The 19,659-nt window shown below is 46.1% G+C and overlaps 1 protein-coding gene across 1 annotated transcript in view; it reads right to left on the bottom strand.

Annotated features, from left to right (window-relative positions):
* Positions 1 to 7,074, bottom strand: part of SCHIP1 (schwannomin interacting protein 1) — a 140,844-nt gene extending 133,770 nt beyond the window's left edge. Inside the window, exon 1 of the mRNA XM_065844784.2 lies at positions 7,051 to 7,074. Coding sequence (XP_065700856.1) covers positions 7,051 to 7,059 — 9 coding nt within the window. The 5' untranslated portion in view covers positions 7,060 to 7,074. The remainder of the gene's footprint in view (positions 1 to 7,050) is intronic.
* Between the last annotated feature and the right edge of the window lie 12,585 nt (positions 7,075 to 19,659).

The following is a 19,659-nucleotide window of genomic DNA, read 5'->3' on the forward strand; positions in this document are numbered from 1 at the left end:
GAAGCCCTAGAGCCGGTGACAGAGGCACATCCACCGCAACCCACCCGTGTTGGTACCAACCAGGTCAGCAATGGGAACAAACCCACCAACACCATCCTTGGTCACCCTTTGCTGTTTGATAGGTTGCGATGCCCTGTTGAGTTTACATTCAAAATATTCCTTTTCCTCATGGTTTCATAGGTCATTTATTCCCTGGTTTAAATACAAAAGCCTGTAGTATCTTATGTTACACAATGTGGGCTGTTGGCCACATCACACCAACAGAGATGGGTCAATTGGGGAACTGGGAAAGGCCCCTGAGCTCGTCCTGCAGCACCGGTGTCCAACCAGCACTCGCAAATCAACACAGAAGTAGCCGCTTATTCAAGACTGGCCTACCAAGAGCAAGAAAACAGAATATTAAGAAGGGTCTTAGAAGGAAATACAACATCTGTTGGGTTTGCTTTGCTCTGGGGAACAACCCATTTCCAAACAGACGTGAACTCAGCCCGTCAGACCATTCGTGGCGGTGTGGCCGTCGTTCCTGGCAGGCAGCGAGTGCAACCACCAGCCATTCCTGCTGAAACATTTCCAGGCCTAATGTTGCTGGGATGATGCCCAGGACAGCGAAAGAAAGATCAAGCTCAGCTGCCTCCGGCGCTGCAGAAATGGACGCCGGGATCCGTGCCAGAGGAACCGAGGCAGGGCTGCGCTGGATGTTAACATGCCCTCATTTGTTTCATGCTTATCCAGAATAAGCAAGATGCATTAAATTAACACACCAGAGTTCGGACTCACTAACACAGCAGCACGTGCGGTGGAACTTGTGGAAACAAATCACTCCAAAAGGATTTTCCTCATTTCTGATCATCCTCAGAGCGAGCAGAGCTGTAAGATGCAGAAAAGCGCCCTTTTTGACGTATTCTGGCATTGTGCAAAGATGCTTCTGTTCTTTAAACAAAGCTTGTGCAGAAAAGCCTACAAAGCAGTCTGTTAGGTTTTATTCTTAATAAAATAGAAAAGAAAATGAGATATCTTTCAGTTCTTTGCAAATTGATTTACCTTTTCCTTGGGAGCTTCTCAAAACGCTCCTGGAGGACTAGGAATAACATATTTTCTGTAGCCAAAAGCCTCTGTCCTAAGCAGCTGCAACCAGATGTGCTCTGGACAGGAGTCACTCAATCTTTGCCACCTCTGGACTACGAAAACTGGATTGTGAGCCCCTGGAAACAGATAGAGGCTACTGTACAATTTAGCCAGCAAGAAAACCAGAGCTTTGAAGGGCAAGGACTAATACTCCATGGAGGGCATCACTTGAAAGAGTGTCTAAAGATTATTAAAAATTATTATCAAGCTTTACAGTGCCATATCATACCACAGCTCACTCAAACGTTACTGTGGAGCAGCTCGCAAACAGTATTTATCTGCAATTAAAGTGGTGGCAGGTAACCCCTGCAGCTCTTCCACAGCATCGCCCAATGGATCTTTAGCACGGGAAATGAAAAATATATTGCCTTGAAACTACAGAGGGAACAAAACCACCCGTTTCAACTTCCCGGTTTGTTTTCCCTCTTGCAGGAGAGAGCAGGTTTGTGGGCAGAGCTGATTTCCTTCATTCCACCAGCTGATGCCCCTGGAAACACTCGCCAAGTTTCGGGAGCTGAACAGCAGGTGCCAAAGGGAGATACGGGGTGGAAAAACAGCTGGTGCTCCAGATGTGTGAGCCCAGGTGACCCTGGCTCGGAGCAGAACACCACGAGATGGTCTAACAAGGACACCACGACACTGCCACCAGCAGAGTCCCTTGGCAGGAGGATCCAGCACAGCCAAAACCCAGCCACCCGTCACCAACACCAACTTTCCAGCCCCAGCCCAGGACTGCAGATGACGATTCACACCTGCACCCTATCTCACCCATCTGTAACACTGGATTCTGTAAAAAACCCCAGATTTCTGATTCATCCATGGTTTGGAAACACCAGCACCATGGATTTTCCACTACAATAGGACCAAACAGGTATGGCAATATCTCCAGGTACCAAAATTCCACAGATTCTGGACAAAGAAGAGTTTTCTGCCCCATCCTCACTAAAGCCCTGGTCCTTTCCAGCTCTGATCACAGCCCAGCCCTGGTGGGTCTTGCTCCATGGGGATGACCTGTGGTGGGATCTCCCCAGGTCTCATCTCCACCCAGGAAGGCCCTTCCATGAGGCTGTAGCACATGGAGAGCAAGAACAAAGGGCAATTCTTTTTAGTTTTCCCCAAGTTTGTGATCTGGGGAACCTCGTCATCTCAAACCTGGAGTTGAACACCCACCTCCAAAGAAAATATGACATTGTGTTCTTCGGGGAGACAAACACACTATGTGAACAACACGATAAAATACAATCCATTTCCTCATAGGAAAATGTGTTTAGACACAGTCATGGAAGCAGCAACACAACCAAGGCCAGGCCAGGTACATCCCACCAACATCTCATCAAAGCAAAGGCACCAGTTGTGGGGGCTGTGGAGGTCAATCAGCTGTAGGTCACACTCACAACATCCAGCACAGAGTCACAGCAGCTCTGCACAGACAATACGGTTGTAACCCACTGTCTTGGAAAAGTGGGTTCTGCCCAACAGCATCTGAACAGACTTTCCCATTCCCACCACGTTCTGGTGATGGATCCTGCTCTCCAGAGAGCCAAGGACAAACACAGCAGCAAAGCAGACCTGTGTGGGACCAGCACGGGCAAGGAACACCCGAGAACAGCCATCATCTCCATCCAGAACCCACAGGGCATTTCTACACGACAACTTTCACGTTTTCCCCCTCCGACATGCTCTATGATTCCTTCTTTTAAAGAGAAGAGCTAAACAGTCAGAGCAGATCCCTCTCGTGCAAGCAGGCACAGCACTCACACCCCCAGCCCTTCCAGGAACAGAAGAGGAATAATAACACTCTTACCTGTTTATCTCCAGCATCACTCAAACACAAGAGCAGAACAGAAGGTACAAGATGGATCTAAAATCCAGTGATAGAGAAGCAAACGTGTCCTTCCCCTGCTCCAGGAGGCTCTGACCAGAAGGACCGAGCAGGGACAGGAACAAGGGGGAAATACCAGCACCTGGCTAATAGGCTTCCAATACCCTCAGCCAGCCAAGCTGGGGCTAATTACAGCTATTTCAGGTGCAGCAAATAAGAGTAATTACAGCAGCAAACCCTGCAGCAGAGCCCTCTCTTGGTTTTAGCTCAATGCACTGAGATGAATGCTTCACAAAACTTCAGAATCGCTGCAAAAACTAAACCTCCCAGCAGGGAAACGTGCTTGGAGAGCACCAATACATCGAATTTCTTCTCGCTCCTGTGCTTTTTGTCTGGGTGGGAAGGGGAAAAGTTCAGCAAAACCCTCTGGCTGGTGGGAGCGGTGGCTTCGTGCCGCTGCAAATTGTACCGAGAATACAAAGTGGTTTTACAAGTACTTTGGGGTAATTCCATAAAGTGAGTGGCAGCCACCCCGTGAGAAGCAAAGGGCTCGGGAGCACTTTGTCACAAACGCCTTTGCGTTAAAGCAGCTTTGCTGTTTGCAGCTACGTCAGTTAAAATTGGGCACGGTGGGTTGATTACAGCAATCGCCACGTCCAGCTGCCTTGCACAGAGCATGGGATACAATATTCTCAGTCCCGGGCAGCAATTACTGGAGAAGTTCACCATGTTCTCCCAGTTTTATTGTTCTAATTTCTTGCCAGCAAGGTTGGACGCCGTTGCTGATGTTGAAATGCGCCCCAGCTACACTTTGCATTTAACAGCCTTGTTGAACACCTACATTTTATAGGTGTTCTAAACACTTGTAATTTAATAGCCCTATTCAAACACCTCGTTGAATTCTGGAAATAACTTCAAGTTTTACTACAAATTTCTTTTGCCACAGAACGGTAACAGAGATTAAAAACAAAATAAGAATCCAGTTGCCTGATCCAATATGTGCCGTATTTCTTTGGGCACAAAGCTTGTTACAGATCTTTTTCAGTGCTTAAGCAGTAAAATTGCATTTGACTCCCTGTAGAGGTTATTCTGCATACTATAAAAAAACCACCCTACAACAGGAAAATTTTCCTATATTCAGCATAACTGTGCCTTTGTCATCTTATCCATTGCATCTCTTCCTGCCGTAATAAATAATTCCTTGCCATTCCCTTCCTTGAAAGCTACAGAGTTGCAGGCTGGTGAGGGGTTTATGTTCCCAATCCTTTCCTATTTAGCCAAATTATATGTATTTCACTTTTAGCATCATTCCAGGAGCCAGCTCTGGGAAATGCCCCCACTTGCATGGCTTGGGAGCTTCTGTCTGTCTCCCAACAGCTCAGTCTGGATTGTTTAGTCCAATTTAATGACTCATTTCAGTGCCTACCTACAAACCATATCACATTATCCTGGTCCTACCAACACCGATTTATCACTGCTCATGGTTTTCCTCAGGACAATTTCAGGCCACGTCTATCTCCACTTATTTGATGTTCCTGTAAATGGAGTATTGTCTAAGCTCAATTGACTCTCCCTTTCTTATAGAGATGTTGAAGAAGAGACCAGATCTTGACTTTTGCCTAGCAGATATGTTCCCAAACGCTGTGTTTTTTCTCAAAAACATGTTATATATACTTTGAAGGATCTGACTTTGCTCAATAAAAATCTCTCCGCATCTATGGCGTGCGGAATCCAGGGCAAGCGGAGGTGACTCCATCTGTCCCCTGACCCAACTTCTGATGACGTGGTTGTTTCACGCCGGTTTTCACGTTACCTCTGGCATTGCTGCGGGTGATTTCACTCGCTGCATTTACTTATCCAACCTGTCACGGGGGTATTTGAACTCGGGTGACAGCCCCATTGCTCAGTGGACAGCACAGTGACCTGGGACAACATCTGGAGGCTGCCCTCCTCCTGTCCACCTAATGCTCCAGGATGCTACAGCGCAGCCTTTTCAGACGTAAAAAGTGTTAAATATCGGTTTTACAGTGAAGCTTAACTACACTACAAGCATGTATAACAGTTACAGGTATTCTGAAACAATAAGACTTCCCTTCAGGGCATCCTAACAAATACTGGCATTTATTACTGTATTTTATTCGGCATCCAGAGAAATCACTGTAAGCACAAACATTTTCTTTGAATTTGATCTCACTTCTGTATTTCAGGTCCGCACAAGGTTTTAAACACAAAACACATGATCTAGCCCTTGGCCGTATAAATAGGTTCCTTGGTTTTGTTGAGATTGCACGAGTCCACAAATGCGAGAGCAAGAACCTGCAGGACCCTTAAGTAACATAGAATTAGAGTTTTAAGAGGCCAGAGATTTAAAGCAAGTGAAGGTCTCATCCTGTACCTGTGCTCTGAAATGCAGAGCACAAGCAGGTGAGAGGAGCATCTGACACAATGCACGAGGCTTTCCAGCGCTGCACTGTGAATATTAAAGGAATCCCGGCATCTTAGTGCTAAGATCTTTATGTATTCTTTTTTATTTACAAGACCACCTATAGAGCTCATCCAGCCTTCTGGAAAGCTGAAAAACTTGGAGGAGGCAATAAAGGGAATCAAAATACATGCAGCTCTAGGTAAATTAGATATTCCTAACGCACTCTTTTTTCCTGTGCAATTTAGCAAATTAGTTTACACTGTCTGACAAGTTGCCCTGGAAAACATAAAAGCTCAGCTTAATTTTAGCTTTGTGGAAACGATAACTCAATATTTCCTTATTTACATCCGCCCACGCTAGAAGTAAGAGCCAGATTTCCTATGCCGTGTCAGATACATCGATACCAACGCGCCAGAGCTCCTTCCTCCTCGTTGAACGCGGTGAGGACCGCCTGTGCAGGATGGATCCTCACCGTGAAACACCTGAGCTGCCGCTCAGCACCACCTTCAGCTCCCAGGTGGTGTCTCAGAAGCACCTTAGCCCGCTCCGTCTCTTCAGAGTTAATAGCGCCTCGTTTTATTTACGACCCCGTGGTGTTTATGTAGCGTCATTTGGATACCTGGCTCGCTGATGGATGGGTCAGTAATGATGCGTGCGGCATTGAAACGCTGTTTGTAAGCAGGAGAAGGTGAAAAAGCCTCAGCGCCGCACCGAGATGATTTACAGTGTAGAGATAACACACTGCATAAGCTTGTCTTGAGGGACGTCTCGCTAAAGGAACACAGACGGAATTCGCTCTTAAAGGACTTTGATGCCAAAACAACCGGCCCCTCCAAACTCAATCTCTCTGCCTGTTACAACTACTACATTAGGAATGCCAAGAAAAAGCAACAAAACATCAATCTGAGATTAATTCCTTAATTCCTCTGCCCATTCCCAGCGGCGGGATTGGTCCCCGCAGCGTTTCCTGGATGACTTCATAGGATTCCAGCGAGCCGCCGGCGCCGCGCCCGACAGGAGCCGCAGATTGGCCGTGTTGACAAACAGCTGAACTCCTGGCTGCAGGAGCCCCACACTGACCTGCCGACTATTCAAGGGCTGGCGTTGCGAGGAGCTGGAACGCCTGCTGAATACCGGAGCCAAGAAACCCCGTGGGGTTACCCCACGAACCACAGCCACCTTGGGGTTTTTTTTCCCCAATAATCGCAGAGCAAAAAGAAAAAAGGCATTTAAACGTGGCTAAATTCTGCCACAGCAGCACAAGCGCTGCTCAGCAGAGCCCTCCGAATCCTCAGGCATCTTTTTCGAACACTGTTTTAAATTGTTAGCATGCAAAGATGATTCTCTGCTTTCTGAGCCTGCAACACAACACAGCCTTAAATTTCTGTTTCCCTAATAAACTTACTGCAGCTCTCCGCACGTTAGGAATTGCATCTGCTAATCTGTATCTGTTCAAGCCTCCTTATCTATAGGGAAAAGTGCTGCTTGATTTAAGATTCCTTGAGAAAAATCTCCTTGTACATCTCTGTCTGGCGAGTAAAACAAACAGCATCCACGTCCCAGTAGGCATCCGCCACCCCCTGACATCCCCTCATTTAATTAGTTCTAAGCAAGCCCTTTACCCGAAAGCCGACAAGGGAAACGCTGAAGCATTTATTTAGAAAATGCGATACGTTACCAGCCGCATTGTGAAGTTTCTGAGTCACCTGCAGGGAAATAAGGCGGCGATGCGAGGTTCGCAGGCTGTAGCGGCGCCCAGGCTGGCTCGAGCAGAACAGCAGCCGAGAGCGGAGCTGCAAACCTTTGAGTTGAGCTCACTCTATAGGCATCAGAAAAACCTCAAAGGAAAAAAAAGAGAGAGAGAGAGAGAGAGAGAGGCAGAGCGGGAGCGAGCAGCCCACAGACAGCGAGATGAGAAACTTCTGGCAAGTCTCCAGCGCAGGGATGAATTCGCTGTCGTTCGGAGACGTACGGCGCTGGAGACGAAGGGGAACTCGGGTTTGCAGGCTCCGCTCGGCTCGCTCTGCAAAGACGGGCAGGTTGTGGCTGGGCTCGTTTTAAAGGGCTCATCTCAGAACAATGCTGGATCAAAATAGCATGGTACACACACATATATATATATATCTAAGCCACGAACAACTTCAAATGGTTCATTCCATCAGCTGTTTGCTGTGAGTTTTATTAAATCCAGCACAGAGGTGCAGCGGCAACTCGAATTCCTGTTGCGTATCACAGTGGGTTCTCGGGTTTTATAATGCTCGTTAGGCACCTAAACAAATTTGTCTAGGTTTTTTTTCTAGTATTGCCAGGAAGCTAAAATACACTTTACAGAGATCACTCAGATGTTTCCATGCATGTGGCAAAAGAGCCAGCACACTGACACTAAACTTGTCCAAACTGGGATGCGTTTTCAGCCGAAAGAAGGAAAATAAACAAGTCCATAGTTGAAATAATAAGCAATAAATATTGCTAGATGCAAAATTTGCATAGGTCAAAAGACTTTAAGGCGTGAGCAACCATGATCACTAGGTGTTTAAATCTGAATTGGTGGAAAATGTAAAGATGTGGTGGCTTCAAATGCCAATAGTGAGGATGGTTAAACCTGGTGTTTGGCACTGAATCCCGGCCCCAGCACATCCCGGGATGCACAATCTGCTCTGTTCAGGTATTTTGCAGTCGTGTATGCAAAGTGAACGTCAACTCATGACGAAAATTGTGAACAAACACTTTCTTGGCATGAAAAGGGGAAAAAGAGGCTCCACACAGCGCGGGTTAAACTGCGTAACTGAATTCAGCTGCTTTCATTCCCTATGCTGATAATGCGCTCATTTAAAATCTGGTTACAATCTCACACAGTGTCGTGGTAAATATAGCTGCTAATAATTACAGCTCTCCAAATTAGAAGTAAGGTTCCTGTAGATTTGGATTGCTTTTAATTTAGCTAACAAAGAAGAGTAAGAAGTCAAGCTAAGCTAAATAACTGGAGGGATTCTTTATTGCTTGTTTTCTTCCTATTAATAAATCAGTCCTCTGTGGGAAGAAAATCAAACAGTAACAAACAAACAAGAATTCATTAGCGCCACAGAAGGCGATGCTGAGGATGGCAGAAGAGTCCCGTGACAAAGAGCAAAAAATTTAAGCGATTTTTGTCTATACAGAAGCAAAAACATCCCTAATGTCAGAGACGCCACAACATTTGGTTCGGCTCCAGCTTTCAGTCCCAGCGCACAGATGGAGGGGCCGAGAGGCGCCAGCTGTGCCCAGCTGTGCCACGTCAGCCCAGCGCGGCACCGTCTGGCTGCCGGGGACCGGGTGTCCCAGTGTGGTGAATGTGCCAGCGGTCGGTCATCGCCGGCCACGTCCACCTGCCAGCGGAGCAGCACAAAGGCGTTTTGTGTGAATAATCCAATTTCTCTTCTCCTGTATGCACCTTCCTTTTGTGGAATCGTAAAATCATTTTGGTTGGAATCGCAGAGTGGTTGGGTTGGAAGGGACCTCTGGAGATCATCCAGTCCAACCCCCCTGCTAACGCAGGGTCACCAGAGCAGATCACACAGGGTCACGTCCAGGCGGGTTTGAATGTCTCAGAGAAGGAGACTCCACAACCTCCCTGGGCAGCCTGGGCCAGGCTCTGGCACCTCAAAGTGAAGAAGTTTCTCCTCAAATTCAGATGGAACCTCCTGTGCTTCAGTCTGCACTGAGGACCCTCAAGCTCATCGAGCCCAACCGTTTCCCCACCCCTGGCACTGCCCCATGTCCTGAGAACCTCATGTCCATCTGTCCAATCCTCCAGGGATGGTGACTCCAGCACTGCCCTGGGCAGCCTGTTCCAATGCCCCACAGCCCTTTGGGCAAGAAATTGTTCCTAAATCCAACCTCAGCCTCCCCTGGCACAACTTGAGGCCGTTTCCTCTGCTCCTGGCGCTTGTTCCTGGGGAGCAGAGCCCGACCCCCCTGGCTCCAAGCTCCTTTCGGGCAGTTCAGAGATCAGAAGGTCTCCCCTCAGCTTCTGTTCTCCAGCTGAACCCCCAGCTCCCTCGGCTGTTCCCATCACACTTGTGCACGGCTGGGCTGGGATGGAGGAGGCTTCCTGGCACTGCCTGAGCAACCACCCCAGCACAGCACAGCTCCCAAAACCCAGGCTGAAAACTCCAGCCAAACTTACTGCCTGGTTTGCATTGCAAATGTGCATTTCCCACCAGGGAATACAGGCATTTATAATGGCAGATAACCTGGTTTGTAACAGCACCATCACTACAAGATAACTGGGGTATGTGTAACAAAGCAGGGAAGATCAAGCATTTCAGGATGTGAAGAAACTGGCCCAGGCGCTACAAATGTTGAAGACAAAAGCGGTGATTCGGAGCCTGCGTGTACCATTGTGTTCAGGTCGATACTGGACATTTTTGCCTAAAACTGCTGGCAAACCCCACTTTGAACACAGCGCTGGTTGTTTTTTCTGCCTCCAAGTCGGACTGAAATTACCGAGCAAACCGCAGGCTGACAACACGGACGTAGGAAACTGAAAATTGCTGCAGAGGCAGACGGAGCATCGGCGGGATGGCCATAAACCTGGAAACACGGGTAAAATTGTGCTTCATTTCCCACCATTTTTTTGGGTTTTCTTCAATCTGGAATTCCCCTGAATTTAACCCATCTTTGGCTGGTATATTTTTGCTGGGGAGTTTGCTTCTCCACGCATCTTCATTTCCCAGTCACCTGTGCAGTATTTTCACTGGCAGCATTGATTTCCATCACATTTCTCGCATCCTGTTTTAATTTCCCACCCTACCCAGCAGCAATAGCTGCACTTGCTCAATCCCCATCCCCTGTAGCAGCTCCCCAGCCCCTCAAATTGCAGGAAAAGACCTAAAGAAAGAAGCCGCTTTCACCATCTAGCAAGCAACCTCACCAAAAATTAATAGAGAGGCACCCGGGTGAGGCTCAATGCCCTGTGATGAAGAAAAGGTCAGAGCAGATAACCAACAGTCCCTTCTGAAGATTGAGATGAAAAAGAGCCTCCTACCACTTGCAGGATTGAACCTGAGGAGTAACCACACTACGGGAAAACATTCCTGGGTTTTGTGCTTTAAAACACCCCCCCAAAATGACAGCTCCACACCTGGGGACAAAAGCTGCAACTCTGGATATTGCAAAGCGACCTCACAAAGTTACCTTTTCACAGCACAAGTCCCTGATGTCTGAGATCCAGTTGTGCAGAACCAGCATCACCTCGCCATGAACACAAGTAAACATCTGGAATAATATCCCGTCCTCAGCCACGTTCCCTGTTGCTACATCCACACGTTTAGAATACCCGTTTCTGTCAAATATTTGCGCACATCAAAAGAAACGGGCGCTTTTTTGACTGGGAAGATGCTGAATATGTCATAACCCGTTAGAGTTACAGCTCCGAGGAGCTGGGAAGGGGAGGGAGCGGTGTGTGAAAATCAGCTAGAAAAGGGATTTTGAGTTGAATTCTGACTGAATCACATATTGCACTGAAAGTCTAACATGTATAACACGCTCAGTAGATTTTTTTGGTTTTAATTTGTTCTCTGTCTCCCCGTGACTGAAGAGCGATCGTTACCAAGAGCTAATGAAGGCTGCTGAGCTGATGAAGCATGTTTTGCTTGAAGCTGATGTCATTTGAGGGTTCTTTTTGGGGTTTTTTTGGTTGGTTTGGGGTTTGTTGCTGGTTTTCTGTCTGCTGACAGCCCGCTGTGCACATCGCTTCCCTCAGCCAGTGTGTCCCACAACCACAACTTCCAGCACTTCATTAACCCCACACACAAATGTTTTCTTCCACAGCAAAGATAAAACTCAAAATACCTTGAACCAAAATGACTTTAAGGTCTCTTAAAATCCTTTATGTGCACCTGAGGGGTTTTTTTCCCTCAAAGCACTGGATTTCTGTCTTTAGACACTGGGCAAAGTTCCCTTCAGTTTGTAACAGCAGATGATTGACTGAAAAACACTCCCTTTGAGCATGAGAACAATATAATTGGTATAAATGTATATAATATAATATAATTTATATAAATAACAAACAAAAAGGAGTCTTTTGCACACACCTTAGTGGCAGCATTCCTGGCACCATTACAGAAGAGAGGTTTGGACATCAGTTGTGGGGATTATTACTGCACCCACACATGAGAATAAAGAGGATCCACAGGCCACGCTCATCTCGGGGGGCAGGTTTAAACTGCCACGTGTCCATAAAAACACGCATATCCAACCTATTGGTTAGAGAAAGATGTTATTTTTCCCTTCAAATCACTAGAAAACCGCTCATTGAGACAAGTGCTTTATCGAGATGCCAAATCTCATTTCTTGTGCAAAAAAGAAGATGGAAACGGGGTCTCTGGCAGAGACCTGCGCTTACCCCTGTGCTAAGCTCGGTTTTGCACACCCTGCCAGGAGGATTTGGGTTTAACTGGGTTTCTGAGGTTTGGTTAAGAATTCAGAAGAAGAATCACGGAATCAGTTTGGTTGGAAAAGACCCTTAAGATCATCAAGTCCAGCCATAACCTAAATCTAGCACTAACCCATGTCCCTAACACAAAAGAAATAGCAAACAGCAATCGTGCAGCCATCTGCCCACCAAGATGAGCCATCTTGAGCATGGATCCACGTGCAGAGAAGGAAAAGGGAATTTCCTCTGGCCCCACCACCATAAAACTGAGTGGTTCCTCATGGAAGTGAGGGTTTGCCTGGACATCAGCCCCAAAATTATTTCAGAAGGGTGGGTTATGATAGGACAAGGGGTGACGGTTTTAAATTCAAGGAGGGGAGATTCAGGCTGGACATGAGGGAGGAATTGTTGGTCCTGAGGGTGGTGAGAGCCAGGTTGGCCAGAGAGGTGGTGGATGAACCATCCCTGGAGACATCCCAGGCCAGGCTGGACGGGGCTCTGAGCAACCTGAGCTGGTGAAGATGTCCCTGCTCATGGACTCAATGAGCTTTGAAGGTCCTTATAACCCAAACCTCTCTCTGATTCTGTGGTGCTTGTTGTTGCTTCTCCCTTCAGACACAGGTCCTGAACTGAGTGCACTGGGACCAGCAGAGCTGACGGGTCCTCCCTGTCCGTGGTGCGACCCCATCACAGCACCCGTGTCCTCCTGGCAGATCCTGCACATCCCACGGCCAGAAGCTGCTGGATCCCCCTCCGAGAGAGGGATCCTAAAACAGGTTTTGCAGCAAAATACAGTTATACAAGACCTACGGTGATGACTTTTACTAATCCTAGACAAGATTAGGGAGAAAAAGAAATGTGGATTTTCTTCTTCGTAAAGAAAAGAAGCCCTGGGTATCTTGGAATAATTAAAATAAGCTGAATTACTTTATCTGTAAGATAGTAATGCACCATTAGAAAAAGATCCGATTTTTACGATCCAATTTTTATCAGAAATTAAAATTAACTGCAGTTTAATGTAATTCAAAGTCAGTTAATTATAGCTCAGATCTATTTTCTATGAACACACCAGCTCCACCGGTGCAGAAGGAGCTGCCCCTCGTCCCCATCCCTTTTCCAGCCCTGCCTGGGGGTCTTGGGGCCTTTTGCACACTCTGAGCCCCTCGCCGGGGAGGTGACCACAATGACAGCTCTTCCCATCTACAGCAAACCCAGTATTAAGAGCATTTTTGATTTCCCAATCAACTGTGTGAATTAGGAAATAAACATTCAGCTATTCCTATAGCCTGAGCACTTCTGGCAGCCCCTGCAAAGATGCTCATTTCTTTAAAGCCCAGTTTGTTTAAAGGAGAAATTAGCATGATTACTGAGAAATCTGATGGATTTTCTCCGCTCTGCAGGCACCATGGGGGTGAGACATGGTCCGGATGCTGCAGATGATGCTTTGCAAGAGTCAAGCCTGCCACGCTATACCCCAAATAAAAAGAAATATACATAAAATCCATCTCAAATATTACATCTCTAAGGCTTTTTGAAGGAAGCTTGCAAGGCACCGTGAAACAGTCCTGAGCAGGCTGCACAACTGCCTCCCACCGTGCCACGCAAAGCCTACGTGTGCCTGCTCTCAGCCAGAAACCCTGGGTTTTAGGCATAAAATAAGGCTGGAACCCACACCACAAGCACGGCAAGAGCGTGATGGGTGGCGTTGGGACAGCAGATGGCAGGAACAAGAGCTGGGTCTTGCCCGGTAGAGCAGGAAGGACACAAACAGCTCAAGCCGTCAAAGTGAGGGCCTCAGCAAGTTGCTCATCTCCCATCTGCTTAATTCCTATATTCCCTTAAATAATGAGGGCTCTCTCTCCCCGATGAGCGGATTTGGAGACAGCCAAAACCCAGGAGCTCCTGCACTCCCGTGAACCGTCTTGTGAATACCCTTAAAATCAAGAATCAAACCAACAAAGTTAAAGGAGCATTTTTCCTCACTCAACTAATTAGATAAGAGACACACCATGTGGTCTAAAGAGCTAGCACTAAATATACAACCAGCCATACGTGTGTATACATTTAACGAGGGGCAATATGGTTTAAGCAGCTTTTTCCCTAAGAAGCGGTTCCCATCTGCTGGAGTTAATGGTATTTCTGCTGCGTTTTATAAGCCGTGGTGCTCTCAGGACAAGAGCTGGGAACATCTCACCCCTCTTCTCTGGGCCGTATTTGCAATTTATGCAATACCTCCCAAGCCAGGGCCAGGAAAATCTGTCGCCCATCCAAGAAAAGGGGTTTTTGTGAGGTCTGTCCTTGTCATCACCAAGCAAGACATGTGTCGTATACACTGCATCCATACATCTTACCAAGACCATAAGGCTTCATGTTGAATTATTTTAGGCTTTTGACCAGCGCCAGACCTAACAAGCAGTCTTTGACTGTAATCTGGTTTTAAGAGCCTTGAAGGGACGACTCAAATGCACCTATTGTACACTGAAGAAATCGTACCCTATAAATAGCGTATTAATCATTTATGGCGATCAGCTATGGCTTGAGGTTTTAGAGCTCTACACTCGCTGAATGTCAATGGAAAAGAGGAGCAAAGCTGGTTCCCTCTGCTCAAATCTCGTACCTCTGGGGAGCTAATTAGTGGGGAAACACTTGCTGGAAATTTTCAGCAATCTCTTAGTACTGTATCTGTTTGGGATTTCAACTCTTAGATACTACGGCCAAACAAAAGCTCCAACAGCCTTCGCCAAATCCCAAGCAACGGACTTTAAATATATTTAAGAATGCAATTATTGAACTGTCTGATTCAAATATTGTACTAAGCAGGAGTTGCCTCATCCCACCCGCGCTCGGTCGCTTCCAGACGTATTTATCCAACAGAAAACAAATCCTGGACGCAGCGTTATCACACGGGGGATCTGCCCGGATCTCTAACTCCTCTCAAAACTGTTGGCTGCATTTTAACCCTGGAAAATGCAGTTTCCAAGCATCCATGACGATGCTGTTATCACCTCCTGTTTTGCCAGGGGAAGGGGATTGAGGGGGCCAACGCTATATTCAAAATTACCACGTTTTCTGATAGGATGGGACATGGCCAGGCTGCAGAGCCACAATCCCAGCTCCCCCAGGACCTTCAGACCTCAGATTTTGGTTCAGATTTCCTTGTCTGGATGAAAACAGAGAACGCACCTATTTCCTGCAGGAGATAGAAGAATTTGTCTATTTAAATAAGATTTTATAATGACATAATTACTTTAAAATAAAGCAAATGCACATAGAAGTGCCTGGTAAATAGTGGATGTAGTCATGAAAACACACAGAGATGACTTTGCATGTCCCCATCTACATCAGCAACTTCAGTGCTGGCGTTTTGGTGTCGTGAAATTCCCCCTTTGGTCCTACCCAATGACTAAAACCCAATGTTAAATACAAAAAGTTAATGGCTTCAGTAGGAACAGGTTTTATTTTCTCAAAAGAGCCAGAATTTGCCAGAATTTACACAAAAGCGGAGGTGAGAGGCTCCAGCCGTAATTTGCAGCTCCCCACCGGCTCTGCTGGGGAGTTCAGACTGATTGATGCGCACGGGAAGATTTACAATGCAAAGCAGGGAATAAATGATTAAAGTGGAATCCACGGCATTTCGGGACCTTAATGAGTTGTTGGAGAAAATTAATTTCCATGTTTAATATATGCTGAGACTATGAGGAAATCTTAGAATTCAATTAATCACAGCATAAAAAAGTTATTGGATATAATTGTAAGTAAATACTGCTTAATTATTCTTCTAACACCACGGCTAATTTAGAAGTCATTTCCGCAATACTGTGCCTGATTCAGTCTTCTATATATTCCTTGGTCCCGCTATAGTCCCTATAGTTCTGGAATAATGGTCCATTTTCAACATCTCCATTCTAAACCCAACACATTTGTAGCACAAAAGCCTCTTTGGGTCCCAGAGCAGAGCCGTAGGGTGCAAAGCCCAGAAATAATGCAGATTCATATTAATTTCTCTTTAAACTCAGTGCTGTCATTCCTATCCCTTTTATTAGCTCTCATTTGCCATTAACTACCCTGTCCAAGCCTTGTTTTGGCTGTACAACCGTGAATTTATTGTGAATTTTGCTCTATTTAAAGCCTCGCAGTGCTGATTTTTTGTATTCAAGAGGCTGCCCAGAGCAACAACCAATGATATTTTGAGTGAATTATACATATTATAAACTCATTTATGTCAAACACGTTTATTTTGCACATCCTTGCACTGTGCAAGAGACGTGGAAACACTGGGCAAGTCCATTTGTCTTTCCTCTGGTGACTCCATGATTTGCCCTTGTTTTAAAAAGCACAATCCCGACTGACTCAGCCCCAATCCAGAAATTAACGGAAAAGCTTCAAAATACCATCCTGTTTCCTACTGACACAATTTGAGCTCTTTAAAACGGTCCTTTCATGCCATTTCTCGTGGTTTTGCTCCAGTTAATTATGGGTTTTAATTAGTCATTAGTGGCGCCTGGGGAATAAGATAAATGGTCTCTTCTGATTTATAAAATTCAAAAGATTGCATCGGTTTAAACAAAGTAAAACCTTGAATTATCACTAATTGCGCAAAGTTCCGCTTTGCAGCAGGATGTTGCTGTATTTTCTATATGGACATCAGCATCTGCCAAAGCCAATTTAACACGGTTCACAAGAACTCTGTGATCGATACCAGCACTTAAGGTATAGCGTGGTTACACGGGAAATACAACAATTTGGAACAGGAAAAATAAAATAAATCAACATTTTCTGTCGAAATATCAAAATGAAACTGCCCAAGAGGTTTTGATGATATTGGGACAATTCAAACATTTCCTCCTCGGGAGGCAGCTCAGGTGACACTGAGGCACAGGGGACTTAATGCTGGTGATCTACGTGAAATATGGATTCATATTAGGAACAAAATTAGCACAAACACACCATTTGTATCCACGTTTTACCTTCGCATACATTTTTCGAGCAATGAAGGACTCGGTCGGTGGTTCCCCAACTGATGTGAACTATGTCACGGCTCAGAGTTTTTGGGAAGCGTCTCTCGTGCATCTTCCGCTCACCTGCATCAGAAACAGCTGCCGGGGCACAAAAAACCCCTAAAGTTGCAAATATCCCAAAACAGCTACAAAACGCAGGGGGATTAGAACCCAAACATGTTGTTCTTGCTCACCCCAAGAGCAGAGAATTAAGAATATTGCAGCACGGGCTGGTTTTGCAGCACAGGTGGGACCAATTTTGGGTTCACACCATCACCACCGCACTAAACTCCCAGGATATACTGCGCCCTGCAAAGCGCAGAATCCAGCTTAAACCGCTGTGGGTTGGAAACCGTTAGAGAAATACAAGTTTTTACCCTCCCAGCACCAAAGAGCAGCTGCAAATTGCACTGCTCAGGCACAATAAGAGGGATATTTTAATCGGACTTAAAACGTTGCTGCTAGAACAGCACCTGAGCCGCCGCAGAGTAGATGTGGAACCCCGCAAAACCCTCCAGAGGACTTTGTGGGTTGTTTTCCTTTTATTCTAGCTGGTTTTTCACCCCATAGCTGTCCTGAGTGAAGGGAAAGGCCACACGGACCCATTGCACTCATGGTTTTCCATCTCTAGCCAGAAAGGAACTTTCATAGAAACCAAACGGAGGTTGGGGAGGAGAAAACCCCTGAATCATCCCAATATTTTCCCTAAATAAAGTATTTCACACATCAGCTGTGGGATTGCACGGGATTATGTAACAGGCTACCAGGCAAGCCCCAAATTACATCAATTTAACTCGCAAAGGCCTCAGCCTGAAGAAAAACAATCTTATTTGTATTGAGTTAATTTGTGTTTTATGAAATGGACTCTGCTGAAAGACACTTTTGTGTCCACTTCTCTGAAAAAGGACACCGACCACTATATAAATATAAATTATCCAATCTCAAAAGCCCATCTTTCAGGTCGAGGAATAGTGGGTAATCCCCCAAGGTGAGGCTGGGGATATAATGCCCCGGTTGATATATAATGGCTGTCTCGCATGTGAAGACTAAAGAGCCATTTATGGAATTTCAGCATGCAGGAAGACTAACATGTCTATTAAAAGAAAAATGTGAACTCCGGGTCTCTCATCAGGGACTCATTTAAATGCAATTTTGCTAAATTAGCTGCACTAAGGAGCCAACAGAGGAAGGCTAACTGTAAAGCCAGATAAAACAGTATTTCTTGGGAAATAGCAATTCATATTAAAGGGCTTCAATGCATAATAAGCCATTCATAGGTAAACATTTTTTTAATCCAATATGTCCTAAAACAAGCCCAGAACTCAGCAGCTCATACTGTTATCTGGTGAATGGAGGTTTTATATATTTCACTGAAGAATTCCAAATGCATTGTTTATATGTAAGCCGTGGAAGGAATGAGATTGGGACCTGTTGGTCTGAGCTCAAACTTACGTGAGACTTCAAAAGAGATTTTAAATGGCAAAAGCGGCTGGAAAACGGGATATAAGGCAACATGGGTTTACCAAATGATACTAGATAAGTTATTGATAAATTATTGCTTATACAGAAGTGTCTGTCCTGATAAGGGTGAGTGGGACGGAAAGCTCTTTTCCTGGAATTCTTACAGTACTTCGGTGCAATTCACCTGCCTGCGGAATATCCAACATATAAACCTCCCATTGTGTGGCTGATCCTGTGCTAAGAAATAACCAACAGAGGAAATATCGCGTTTCAAACGATGCCATGGGGAGCTCTATGTGTGCAACGGGCAGAGAAAATCCCCGGGGAGGAAGGAGCTGTCACCCGCTGGCAAGTGCTTTGAGATGCTGTAGGGAAACGAAAGCAATATGCCCTAATGCCCACCTGAATGTAATTTATTTTAATTGGTTTACACTCAAGAATATTAGCATACTATCCATAATTAATAGCAAGCTGATGGAGGAACTCTTTGAGGGATGCAAGGGCAGGATGGAAAAAGCATCAGAGCCAAAGGAGTGAAGTGGGGATGGAGTTTTCCAGAAGGGAAACACCAGCTCATTGTGACTGATGGGGACAGGGTGGACTCAGCCAAAGCCCAAACCAACAGTGCTGACCCAGATGGGATGGGATGGGCAGGGAGATTCACACCTGGGTTCTCCAGCTGCGGAACACGAGTGGGGTCTCCCCCCTTGGGCAGGATTTACACAAGTTTAGGCTCCAGGCCAAAGGGGTGTTTGGAGCTCATACAGATGCAATCCAGACCAGGGAACAGCAGAAGGGTGGTGGCATGTCCCTCCAGTTTTTTACAGTGAGGGTGGTGGACAACAGCCCAAAAATATTTTAGAAGGGCGTGTTATGATACAACAAGGGGTGATGGTTTTAAACTGAAAGAGGGGAGATTCAGGCTGGACATGAGGAAGGAATTGTTGCCCTGAGGGTGGTGAGAGCCTGGCCCAGGTTGACCAGAGAGGTGGTGGATGAACCATCCCTGGAGACATCCCAGGCCAGGCTGGACGGGGCTCTGAGCAACCTGAGCTGCTGAAGATGTCCCTGTCATGGCAGGGGTGGCACTGGGGGAGCTGGGAAGGTCTGGAACAAAACCAAGATGACAACCCCAATCCAACGGTATCTTCCCCAAAATGCTGGTCCGCAGGGTTGGCTTCATTTCCAGCTTGCAGACACCTGTGTGAAGAAGGGACACCACGAGGTGAAGCACATGGAAAGACACAGGACATCCCCATCTGCCGGAGCACGGAAAGTACCGACCCCAAATCCCACAGCCTCAGGATATTTTTATGAGGAAAGGACAGGTATATTCAAGCCCTTCCATGTATTTTCTGAATTAGGGCTCTAAATACAAGTTTTCGCATTTCCTGATCACTGTGCATTTCAATTA

This window comes from Patagioenas fasciata, chromosome 9, assembly GCF_037038585.1.
Source record: "Patagioenas fasciata isolate bPatFas1 chromosome 9, bPatFas1.hap1, whole genome shotgun sequence".
Lineage (NCBI taxonomy): Eukaryota > Metazoa > Chordata > Aves > Columbiformes > Columbidae > Patagioenas > Patagioenas fasciata.